The sequence below is a fragment of the Phalacrocorax carbo genome, chromosome 1, assembly GCF_963921805.1.
Source record: "Phalacrocorax carbo chromosome 1, bPhaCar2.1, whole genome shotgun sequence".
Taxonomy (NCBI): Eukaryota; Metazoa; Chordata; class Aves; order Suliformes; family Phalacrocoracidae; genus Phalacrocorax; species Phalacrocorax carbo.
In genome coordinates this window covers 115978868-115991689 of record NC_087513.1, presented here as the reverse complement: position 1 = coordinate 115991689, position 12822 = coordinate 115978868, and the positions used below count along the sequence as shown (strand labels likewise).

The 12822-nt window shown below is 41.3% G+C and overlaps 1 protein-coding gene across 1 annotated transcript in view; it reads left to right on the top strand.

Annotated features, from left to right (window-relative positions):
* Nucleotides 1-12595, top strand: part of GART (phosphoribosylglycinamide formyltransferase, phosphoribosylglycinamide synthetase, phosphoribosylaminoimidazole synthetase) — a 34399-nt gene extending 21804 nt beyond the window's left edge. Inside the window, exons 15-22 of the mRNA XM_009502004.2 lie at nt 1783-2031; nt 2392-2544; nt 3738-3941; nt 4285-4416; nt 5035-5165; nt 6776-6917; nt 9864-9979; nt 11177-12595. Of these exons, the coding sequence (XP_009500299.2) occupies nt 1783-2031; nt 2392-2544; nt 3738-3941; nt 4285-4416; nt 5035-5165; nt 6776-6917; nt 9864-9979; nt 11177-11359 (1310 nt within the window). The 3' untranslated portion in view covers nt 11360-12595. The remainder of the gene's footprint in view (nt 1-1782; nt 2032-2391; nt 2545-3737; nt 3942-4284; nt 4417-5034; nt 5166-6775; nt 6918-9863; nt 9980-11176) is intronic.
* Nucleotides 12596-12822: the final 227 nt, after the last annotated feature.

The following is a 12822-nucleotide window of genomic DNA, read 5'->3' as shown; positions in this document are numbered from 1 at the left end:
ACTTCAATACTTTATTTCCATTTGGAAGACTTTAAGACTGCAAAGGGCTTTGGATGTTGTAAATTCATTACCACAGAATAATTTCTCAAAATTGTAAATGGGTTAGTAAATATGAGTCCAAACTCATAAATAAAACAACCATGATTTCTTCCCCAAATTTCTGGCACTCTCAGAAAAGAAGGGACAGACATGACGCAGTAACCCTGAACCTAAGGAGGAAATGCTTTTCTGTAGCCTGCATCACCAAAATAAATTTCAGTTTGGGCTCCAACTTCACACATTCATTTCACTGTGCATTCACGTAGCATGTATGTCTGTCTTTGTATAGTATCATCTCATAAAAGTCTCGTTTGAAGCATATTCTTAAATTCCTACCTTGCATTTCTGCAACAGCTGAATATTCAGCTCAAGCACCTTAAAGCTCATCACACCACTTGATAGCAAGGTACTGAAGGGCTTATGTACATGCTTGGTTTTGCACAAACATTATTAAATACAGACTCAATGTATCGGAGCAAATGAACTTTGATGTTAAGGTTGATTATAGCAATATAATTTAGAAACCTGGAAAAGCTTCTAGAGAATCGAGTATTGAGCAGTGTCAAGCACTGAGCACAAGAGCAGCTTCTACCATCACTCGGGTAAATTTGGAGCCCCTTCAGGGACACTTTGTGGAAATAGAAGAATTTTTGTATTGAATGAAACCTGGTGGGTGCAAAAGAAAAACAAGATGTACCGGTCAGCGTGTTAGGTAGAGGTCATAATGTAATGGTAACTTAATCATTGTCCAGTTGTTTCCTCCTAGCTGTTGTGACCAGCAGAGGGGCTTGAAGGAGAATAATGAGATGCCTGTGAGGATAGCTGGGGAGAGTTTCTCCTCGGTATGAGGGGATAGTGTGAAGATGCCTGTTTGGAAAACTTTGGAGTGAGCAGTAAATGCTCATTTCATGTACCAAACACAGGAAGTTCCCCTCTCTAGACTGAATGAGGCCGTGGCAGGCAGAACACGTCTTCAGCAGTGAAGACCATCAGCTTATACCTGAAGGGCAGTAGGGGAGCCAGTGTGGTATGTATACAGAGAGAGAATGCTGTCTGGGCAGTGCTGTGCACTTCTGCGCCAGCTGGGAAAATTACAGTGTGTACTCTGAATGAGGTCAGCCAGAGAAAACACGGTTTTCAGGGAAAACAAGAGGATGTTGTAATAATCAGGGTATAAGATAATAGGCTAGACAACAGTTCATCTGCAAGGATGGGTAAGAAAAGGCCCTCTTTTAGAGGTGTTCTCCCAAAAGAGTCTATAAACCTTAGATGTTCAGAGTTGGCATGATAATGATGGCCAGGTTGTGGGCAGGAGTGGCAGGCAGGATAGCGCTATGTACACAGTCTTTATGAAGGCAAATGAGACTAATAGCTATGTTGTTCCTTTGATGTCTTTGTGTGAATTTCTTGTATCTTGTAGGGTTTTGTTGGAGAATACTAAACTTGGCAGAAATTTGGAAATATGAAGCACTAAATATATGCTTTGATTTTAAAATGTGAATGCACAGCAATTTGATACTGGTTGTCAGAGTGAGGGGGGAAATGTTCTTTCACAATTTTGTATTGCTTGTTCAATTGAAGGCCCTGTGACAAATGCGGTTTTAATTCTTTTTAATGTTCATTCATCTAATTAAAAAAACCTAGTCTGTTAATGCCTTATGAGTTTAAAACTTTGAAAAATTGCATGCCCACTGGTCCCAATGGTTTTCCGACACCTCTTTTCTCTTTTTTTGGTTTCCACAGGAGGAGAAACTGCTGAAATGCCAGGCATGTATCCACCCGGAGAGTATGACCTGGCTGGCTTTGCTGTCGGTGCAGTGGAGCGCGGGCAGATGCTGCCCCAGCTGGAGAGAATTGCTGATGGAGACGTGGTTATTGGAGTGGCTTCTTCTGGGGTTCACAGCAATGGGTACAGCCTTGTAAGGAAGATTGTGGAAAAGTCATCATTCGATTTCTCTTCTCCAGTTGGTGTCTCCGGTGATCAGACATTAGGTACCACTTATAATGCAGTTTCTTGCAAGATAACTTGAACTTCTGAACAGGCAAATGTCACATAATTGTTTTGTCTGTGCCTTTGCTTTTGTTACTTTTCTAAGGCACTAAAAAAATTATCCCATTCTTGAACATGTTCTTGTCTTCTTTCTTCCTCTGAATCACATGTGCAGGAAAGAAATTGAGGGGGGATAAATAACTAATTGTATGCTAAAAATGGTAGAACATTGTGTTTTTTCTCTGTAGTGCAATGTCCATTAGTATCCAGCAAATTAATATTTTGAGATTTCCTGAATTTCATATCGATTAACATTTCCTCTGTGCTGTAAATGGTTTTCTTTCATCCTCTTTCATCTACAGGAGATCTCTTGTTAACCCCGACTAAGATCTACAGCAAGACTCTGTTGCCTGTGCTTCGCTCCGGCCATGTGAAAGCGTATGCCCACATCACTGGAGGGGGCTTGCTGGAAAACATCCCCAGAGTTCTCCCAGAGTCCTTTGGTGTCTTTTTAGGTGAGATAAAATGAAAAGCTGTAGAAATATCTGCATGTTAATATGGATTGGGGGAAGCTGTCTACATAGGGCCATGTCAGCTGAAACTGGCTCACACTGTAAGAGCTAGGCTTGCCTGTTCAGAAATAAGTTCACCTTTTTCTTCATTGTTGCTGAATTTCTCCTTGTAGCTGAAACAGAGCCAGTCAAAACACTTTGTAGCCTTAAGACTGCTGCTTATTGAGTTCACTTCCCCTGATGGTGTTTTGGATTGGGTTTTTTAGGAAACTCTATCCATACTTGCAAAGATAAAACTACTTTAAAAGCAACCCGAAGTGAGCTGTCACCATTTGCAATAACCTACAAAATTATTGCTAATTAAATGACACTCATGAAGTCTTTGATTAGCATTCAAATATGGTTACTAGCTCGAGTACATCTCATGCTATCTGACATACCTTAATTAATCCTCAACACAACCTCATCAGCGATGCTAGAAGTAGTACTACACTTTCTCCACAAGTGAAATATGGAAAGATAAGTGACTTACTATGGGTTATGCAGTGTTCATTGGGTTGTAGAATAAAATAAGGGAACTAATACTGAATTTTGCAATCCAGAACTGCATGTAAATAATTCTTCCACTTGCCACTTAAACAGTGGTCCACAGTGGACACTAGTATATATAAATGGGGTTAATACAATTTTAAATATAACATGACAGGAAAGAAACGTACTGTCTTTGGATTTCCTTTACAGTGGCTTGTCCAGAAACATTTCTCATGCTGCTGGAAATCATCCTTACCTTGTTGGAACTGGGGGCAGTGTAAGATTTTTCTGACAGTTTTTAAGGCTGTCGTTCTGGTACAATAGTTTCCCTAGAAGCAGAGTTGTAACATTCAAGAAGAGGTTGTTCCAAAGGCTGTCTCAGAGGCCGTTTTGAATTACTGATTAACGGACTGCAGTGGAGCAGTATGATTAATTTCCTCCCAGAGTGACACTTCTTCCTACTCCCAAGTCTTTTTCAGTAAGGAAGGAAAAAACATCCTGTTTCCGTGTGTGGAAGCTGATTTCACTCAAGCTAGTGCTGCTGTGGGGCTTTGTCTGTGCTTTCTATCCAGATCTTGCCTCTTCATGCTCTAATAATTTTAGTATTTGTCCATTGGTAGTGATTTCCACTCTTTATTTGTATTTGTATTTTCAACTCTCTTCAGATGCTCTTACCTGGAAGATTCCTGAAATCTTTTGCTGGCTCCATAAAGAAGGGAACCTCTCTGAGGAGGAAATGACTCGGACATTTAATTGTGGGATCGGTGCTGTCTTGGTAGTTCAGAAAGAGCTGGCTCAGCAGGTCCTCAAGGATATACAGAGGCACGAGGCAGCCTGGATGATCGGGAAAGTTGTCTCCCTACAAAAAGGTTATTAGATTTTTTGTTTTATTTTTATTTAAAAAAAATGCAGACCTAAATTCCTTAGCTGGTGAGTCTCCATTGAGGTTAGCTGAAAATCTTTTAATTGGCACCTCCATGGCTTTTTTGCATAGGGTATTAAAATGACAGTCCTCACTACTTCATTCTTAGTTCATAGAACATGTGCTCAGCAATGTCAAATGTCACCAGAACTATAAATAAATAAAGAGGAGTAAAGCACTGCCACTAATCTCTTTTCAGGTGTACTTTTCTCCTCTCTGTTTCTTTCTTTAATTTACGTGTTGTTGTTTTTGGTTTTGTCGTTTTTTTTTTTTTTCTCGTATGTGTTCAGGCTCTGCCCCTGTTAAAGTCCACAATATGCTTCGAGCCTTGCAAGCAAATAGGTCACTGTCTCTGCACAGCCATATCCAAGGCAAAATCCAGACAAACAAAGTGAAGGTTGCTGTCCTTATCTCTGGAACAGGTGAGAGTTTATATTCCTTCCTACAGTGTAAAACAGACTATTGAAAAAGGAACTTCAGGTCAGAGTCAAAATCTCTTGAAGCCCTTGCAGTTCTCCATGGAACCTCTGATAGGCTTCTAACAGGCTTTCAGTAACAGGCAGGGTAGATTTTGCCCTTGGATTAGTTTCAATCACAGACAGAATGGTCTTTAACCTCTGCTGCAAACAGACTATGAATTGCATCTATGTTCATTTTATCTACAAATTCCTGCACATCTCTAGGATCAAGGAACTGTACCGCCCTATAGGGACAGCAGCATTATTTGACAAATAGATCAGAATTTCTTCTTGCCGTATAGGCTCTCCCAGGGTTTCCAGTATTCTCACTTGCTAAGAATTAGACCATCATTCCAATTCTAAAAATTACAGTTTACAAGTTTAATTGATAGTAAAAGCCCTGTAGCTTCCAGCTGTCGAATTCAGCTCCCAGTAAAATCACTGAAAAAAGAATTACTGTTAACATCAATGTTATTTTGGATTGGGTCTCACCCATACCGCTGTTTATCTAAAACGTCTTCTAGCTCTTAGCTATATTTATTCTCCAGGAACAATATTCATTAGTTACTTTTGCACTTACAGGCACAAACCTGGAAGCTCTCATAAACAGCACAAAGAAGCCCACCAGTTTCGCACAGATAGTCCTTGTCGTTTCTAACAAAGCTGGTGTGGAGGGGTTAAGGAAAGCTGAAAGAGCTGGTATCCCTACACGGGTAAGTATTTCTCCTCTTTTTAAAACTAGCTATTGTAGCTCTGTCTACAGCAGGAAGGTACTGTGAGATAATGAGGTTTACTAGGGTAAGAGATGGTTTGACAGGAAGCCTTTAGCTTTTATTTTTTGGTCTGTCATGAACTTGTGCCCTCGGGCTAACTACCTAACATGGGAAGCAAAATACTTCCTTTTCTCCTTCGCAGAGATTGCTGGCAATCCTGATCGTTTGGGGACCAGTCACTGTATTAAACCAGTGTGAACCTTTCACAGTTACAGTTGAAACTGCCATTTGTTTAACCACAGTGCATTTGCACTAAAGTAACAAGCTATTTAATTTAATTTTAAAATCATGTGCTAAACAGACATGGTAGTTCATTTCAATGAAATAGAGAGGGAGGTAACACTCATTGGGATCTTCCACTGACTCCCTGGGCCGTGCTTTGGGCTCTCCAGGACTCATTCAAAGCAAACAGCACTTCCCTTAGCATCACTGGACCCAGTGCTGCCTTGCTTTGGCTTTTGTGCAGCCATTTGCATTACAGATGTGAAATACAGTCACTTTCTACTGATAACTACCAACCTATGGAAGATTTGGGCCTGGTGCAAGCTTTGTTATTAATGTGGATAGTAGCAGGGTCTGATTGTTAGTGCTGCTCTCTCTTACTTGGTAGTATACAAAGATCACAAGTAAAATATGTCCATGGTATGTGGGTGAAGAACAAACATATAATGAGGAAAAAAATACAGCCTTGGAGAGATGATATTCTTAGTGGTTCAGATGCAGAGCGAGCGGTGGAGCAGGGGCAGTGGTTCAGATGCAGAGCGAGCGGTGGAGCAGGGGCACTGAGGAGTACGCGCCTTGCCAGTTATTACCTGGTAGTTCATAGCAGAGTTCAGCCCAGTGTAGAGCTGGGCTCTGTTTCTAGCACCCTCTGCCACCTTTTCAGCTAACCAGTTCTGGTTTTTCAAAACTACTTTGTGATATTTAAACATGCCACCATGGTAAATCTGGTAGGGATTAACAGGTATTTTTATTTAAAAGGCTGTGGATGTTTTAAATTATGTAGCGCTGCCTTCTTCCCCTTTTAAATTAGGGGATGTATCCTGGATGGAAAATACTTAACTCGGTTATATTTTGCAGTAGGGGCTGTTCTATCAACTTTTGCAATTCTAACTGCTTGTGATTAGCCTTTCCTTCAAGGTTTTGCAATATAATTTTCAGCAAGGCTCAACTCTTAAAACTATCAGAGGCCTTAAATTGAGTGAAATCATTCTAAGACTTTAGGTTATCTTAATGACCTACATTTTTATGTTCTTAAATTGTGTCCAAATGCTGGAACCTACAGCTGTGGGCCTAATAAAATGAAATCTTTATTTATTCTGATGATTGCTCTGTGTGAATAGGAATAAAGGCTGCATGTTTGTCTGTTAGCTGCATGTGTTTATGAACTGCTTTTGCTGTGTATGTGCATCCAACTTGAAGATGTTGGTATACATGGAGATTTACTTGGCTTTTGTTTATTATTCCAGGGTACCATTTCATTGTGCTCTTAAGGCATTTAGATTAAATTAACACCATGTCTCTATTTCTTCATTTTTGGATTACCACAGGTTATTGACCATAAATTGTTTGAAAGTCGTACTGAATTTGACAGTGCAGTTGACAAAGTCCTTGAAGAATTCTCAGTTGAACTGATCTGTCTGGCTGGATTTATGCGAATACTGTCGGGCCCTTTTGTCAAAAAATGGGACGGTAAGCACAGCATAGTAGCGTATGCAGTGTATGAGAAAGAGAAAGGCAGTATTTTTCCCCTTCTCTGTCATTTCCACAGAAATTTGAGGAAGCCAAGGGCAAACCCAGATCTTGTGGACTTTGATTTATTAGAAAATATTTTAAAATAAGGCTGTGAAAACTTTGACCCCTGCAAACCTGAGGTGCAGGGCAAGTTGTTACCAAAGCAGTGAGTGTTGGTTGGGGAGAGATGAGCATCCAGCCACTGAGAATTCCTTCCCCTAGATGACCTTCTTTGGCTGCACATAAAACTGCAAAACCGGACAGCGATATGCAGTTCCTATTAACAAGATCTTGCCAGTCTTCTGGTCAGACGTCCAGATTCAGTTCTTGTTTGTCCAAAGTGTTTACAGTTCTGGTCATTTTTTACAATTTTCCAGGTCTTTGTTAGAGGCTGTTAACACCTCTGCCTACTTCAGTGGTTGTTCCCCCTCCCCCAGCTGTTACATTCCTCTTCTTACCTCTTTCTGTTTCTTTTAGGGAGTCCTGAATCACACAGAGGCAGCTGCTCTTCTCACTGTTTGCTCTGCTTTGGGTTCAGTCACGGTTACTTAAACTAGTTCTCACTCACACCGGTTACAGCCTGGTCAGCCTATACATTGCAGCTCTCCAGGTGGCCTTTATTGTTCACATGGTGACTTTTGTGTTACCCTGGGTGTGTCTATGACACAGACCTTTTACACCTGAACAACTTTTCAAACCTCTCTTTAAAATCAGTGGAGCAAAACAGGCCTTCCTAGGAGGGAATTCATTTTATGCTAAAGCTGTCAACTGAAGTAAGTCAGGTGAATTGTTTTTATTTCTCTCCATTCGTTATGGAGTCCAGAAGATGAAGATGTAAACATCTGTACTGTAGACAGCTATAATTAGGAGAGAGGAATCCCTCACTATGAGAGATGTGTTTTGAGTGGAGTATCTGTGTAGAGGATGGAAAAGAACTTTCTCCAGTGGAGAGAACTTGTGCAAATACAGGATGAGCTTAGTTTCCTCCAACTGAGGGACACCACTCCCAGCGCTGCTGATCGCCCTGCCCAGTGCAGGACTTCTGTTACACATATGGCTGGCCTGAGAGCAAAAGAAGAGACTCTTCAGTGGTAGGATGGCTGCACTGGTTAATTTGTGTTTTTAAATGTCCAGTGCTGAACTGAGTTTGAAAGCAGATATCCATCTACCTGAGCTTTGACCAAGAATATCCGTCAGTTAGGTCTTAGATGTGAGCTCATTCAGTTCAGGTCAGGGATTTGTGCCAGCTAACAGGAGCCTGCAGTAAAACTCTGACCCGGTCATGCGCTGACTAGCCTAAATTGTCCAGGAGCAATCAATTCTTTTTGCTGCTCTCTTAAAAGCTGTTAACTTTCCTTTCACCTGTAGCCACAAGGACATACAGTGTGAAGTTAATTGTGAAACTCGCTTGTTTAATGGCCCTGAAATGTTAATTTTGAATGTTAACATAAAGGACAGATTAAAAACAAACAAACAAACAAAACTCAAACCCAAGCAAACAGAAAACCACTTTCCTTTAGAGCAGTTTCTGACAGTGCTGTAATGAGAAACTGGGGAAACTCAGACAGCAGTGCAGAGTGTTGTTTTCAGCTTACTGTCCCCAGTCCTTTGCTCGAGCAGCAAGCAGGGGGATGCTGATGCTTAAAAGGGGGTATTTTTGAGATACAAAACACGTTTGAGATACCGTTAAAGATCAGGCGATACATTTGCCTCTAAGTTGCACAGGCCAATATCTGGATGAGTTACTGCAGTGAGACTGCAGGTTTCGTATCGTGCTGCCAGAAATGGCCTTCACTTCACATTACAAAATCATAAGCCTCTATTTTGGTACACTGCTGCCTCCGCCAGCATATGTCAGCTCAGTCTCACTGCTTGGCATTTAGGTAGTGTTCAATGAATCCTGATGACATACAGTCTTCCTAAACAGGAGGCATGCAGAGACAGCGTGGGCGTAGCATGCTGTGATATAAATAGTATCGATGGCCACTTTTTTTTATCCTGTAAGGATTTGTACTGAATCTAAGAGAAGATCTAGGGCAGTCAAGCACCTTTTGACTTCATTCTGGTCCAGAATGGGCAGGAGGAGTTGTCACAGACACATTAGGAGCGGACAGGGGAAGTCTGCCAGAAGAAAGATTTTCTTGTGGTTTAACCATCGCGTTGCTTGTAGCAGCGAGACCCTGAGGTTACAGGCAGCCACTGTCCTGTACTCCACAGCTAGGTAGGAAATCAGGCGTTTGCTTTCTCTTTTAAAGGAAACATAAGGTACAGGCTTCCCAGGGTTATAACCATGGTCACACCTGGTTGAGCATTAGAGGTTACATTAGCAATTTCAGGATCCCCAGCCAACTTTCCGTGCGGAAAGCAGTAGTGGTAGACAGGTGCTTTCAGAAGGGCAGAGAGAAGGGCTCCTATATGAGCAGCTGTTGTCTTTTATTAAGCCAAAACAGGTGTGGAGGAAAAGTCCAGGCTAAAGAATTTTTGCCTTGTCACAGGGGGTCTGTTACATCATTTAAAACTGCACCGAGTTTCTTTTGGGTGCCGAGTCTTGTAAGAAAGAGGATTGGGCTTGTGATCAAGGAAAAAAAGACCAAGATGGTAGGGGAAAGGAGGAAAGGACAGCTACATCAAAAAACTAATCCTTACTAGTCACGGAGAAATTAGCTTTAGCCATGCAATCAGTTGTAACTGCTTGCTGTCTTTGATTTTTTTCCTGAAATAGTGAGACATTTTGAAATGCTTTGGGCTGGTTATCTGTCAGTATCATCAAAAAAACAAGTGTATGCAAAAGTCGTGAAAAACCTTTTTCACAAATGTATTTTGTTCCTCTGTTGATTATGGTACTTTGAACATTCTGGTAAGGCTGACTGCTAAAAGACAATGACCTCACTTATCATTTTCCAGGAAAAATACTGAACATCCACCCATCTCTACTGCCTTCTTTTAAGGGAGCAAATGCCCACAAATTGGTGTTAGAAGCTGGAGTCCGAGTCACAGGCTGTACTGTACACTTTGTAGCTGTAAGTACTTCCTTCTCCTCCCCTTTAACTCCATAATTCATTACTCTTAAGATTTTCACCTCAGGGCTTGCTTGGAACGCCCTAATACCATCACGTTTGCTACCTTTTCTCTTTTGTTCATTCATAACATTATTAGACAATAGTGCTTGAGTTTGCTGTCCCTGGAGAAGGAACTGGAAATGAATAGTCTGTACAGGAGTTTAAGCTTTACCTAAGTTAACTGCTGCCTTCCACCAGTTGCGGCAGGGGTACTAGTTCATATAAGGCCTTGGCTAGCCCAAAGTCTATATTACTACACAGCACCGACTTCTTAGATTTTATCATACGACAGTCCTTCTTTCTTGCTTTCAAATTAAAAAAAAAAAAAAAGCAACACTGGAAATGGCACAAGAAGCTTAGATTTGTTAAGAAGTAATCTGATGTTTGTGGGAAAGGAGGAGAAACTTAGCAATTTATGTAAGTCCAAAAATAAGAAAATGAAAGCCAGAGATCTCTCAACTTGGAAGATGCACATTTTTATCAGTTCAGGGAGCATGTTTTCCATCTTGTTCAGTTCTCAGGGTTGACAGTAACTAGTCTCCCCTCCTCTACTGCATTCTTCACACTATCCTCCCCTTCGCCACTGCTCCTGAAACCTGTTTTCATCATTTTTGCCTTCTCTTGGAAAAAAGACAAAAACTTTTTCCAAATAGAAGGAAAAATTGCATTCCTTTCCCCATGATATGACTTAGGGTTTCTTCTCTGTGTGGCAATGTACTGACAAACAATAACTAAACAGCAGGGATCTGCCTCATCAACATGCAAAAGAAAGATCTGCTGGGTTCTCTAGTCCTGCTCCGTGCCAAGGCTTGGCTAATTCACTCTTCTGAATTGAAATGTCATTGTTTTGTTCAATTTAGCCTATCATGTCCCTGGTTAACATGGCTATTGTTGTTTTCTATAGCAGAAATGTTACTCACTGGTGTTCTGCCTGCCTCCTCTTCTCCTTTGAACCCTACACTTCTGTTAGCTCCTCACAGGGCAGCGCGAGTGCCAGCATCTTTTCTGCACTCCTCACGTTAGCCCAAATTCATGATTCCTGTAATAACATAATGAAAAACAGATCCCCGAGGCAGCTGGATCACATTCATTGTCGTACAGCTGGGCCCCCTCTCTACTCTTTCAGCCATGCAGACTTTCTGGCTATTGCTTTTACAGGAGGAAGTCGACGCTGGAGCAATCATTTTCCAAGAGGCAGTTCCAGTTAAGGTTGGTGACACAGTGGAGACCCTGTCCAAAAGGGTGAAGGAGGCCGAGCACCGAGCCTTCCCAGCTGCCCTGCAGCTCGTTGCCAGCGGGGCTGTACAGGTGGGGGAAGCCGGCAAGATCTACTGGAAGTAGGAGCAGCAAGTCCGCGAGGGTCCTCAGATGGGACAGCCGGGGTGCCTTAATTGGTCAAAACAGAGGCCGCAGCCTAATAACACGCACACTGTTTTTTCTTCAGAAAGTGTTTTCGACACAGAGTTTACAATGTCATGTTCTCACTCAAATGGTTAAAGATTTGAAGTAAAATCCAGAGAAAGCCACAAAAGGGAATATTAAGGCAGGGGGCTGGTCTCAGTAGTTTCAGCAATGGCTCTGTTAGACGCTTCCTAATTACAATCACTTGCTTGGCCAATATTTTGGTTCTCAATCACTTTCTTAACAAACAAAAAAACATTCAGAGAGACCCGAGCAACTCTGAGATTGACTTAGGAACATGAGTATTACTCTCTAACAGACATACAGGCTGTAACGGGATTCTCTTGTCATGTGCTGTTCAGTGTTTGTGAGGAAAAGCACTGGAACTAGTTCAATGGAGGAGACAGCTAAAGGCAAAAAACTTCACTCATAAAAATCTCTAGCCAAAACAAGAAAAGCTGGCCTTCCAGAACACTAACTACAGATAATGTGTTTTTTTTTTTCCAAGTAGTTTCTGCTTTAATGTTGGTAGATCTCTGGCCCAGATTCTCTGAACGTATCCCGTAATTTCAAATATTGGACTTGCTATCAATCAGATGCTAAATGGAATTAAGTGTCTGCTGACCATTTGCCTTCAAGCCATCCCTATATGAATCCACCTGTAAATTCCCCTCAGAGGTTTGTTTAGAGCCAGAAGAATTGGGCTTTTTGGTTTTTTTGAATGAGCAGAAAGGGAGTTGAGAGCAGACACAAAATGTGTTCTTGGCTTGTGAGACATTCTTCAGAAATTCTGCTGAAGTTAAGTGCCTTTATTCCTGGAACGATATTTTCTCCTGGAATAATACTGAAACCCAGTAAATGTTATAATTGTGAAAACAATAAGGGGTTTTGCACAGCTCAACTCTTGTGAAAAAGTACCTGGTTTTCTCTTAATGTTTTAGCGTAGCTGTGAAAACATTCTGATGTATTTAGTAAAATAATCAATTTTCCCCCCTACAAACCAGAAGCATCTGTCTGAAGCTGATTATGTGTGGTTTAGAGCTCCCTTTTAATACCGAGAAAGCTGATTTGTACTCTGTGCACTGTTGTCCTTATGGTACTTCCATGTTGACGTAATCCTCAATTAGGATTTGAAAGAAAGTGTAATAAATTTGACAAATAAAATTTCAAAATCTTTCCTTGGAATTCCTTTACTAGGGCTATAAGCTGGAAGGAGAAGTTTGTGAAACAGAATCTAACTTTGTCTATGGTACAGCAACTGTCAATCAGTTTGTGAGGTTACAGACACATGCAATCCTGCATAGGTTAGGAATGATCTGCGGAGTGTGGTGACCTTTCTGTGGCCAGGTGGTCTGTGATGAAAAACTTGCTGAAAAAATACTCCTGTCACCGAGGGTAAAGCT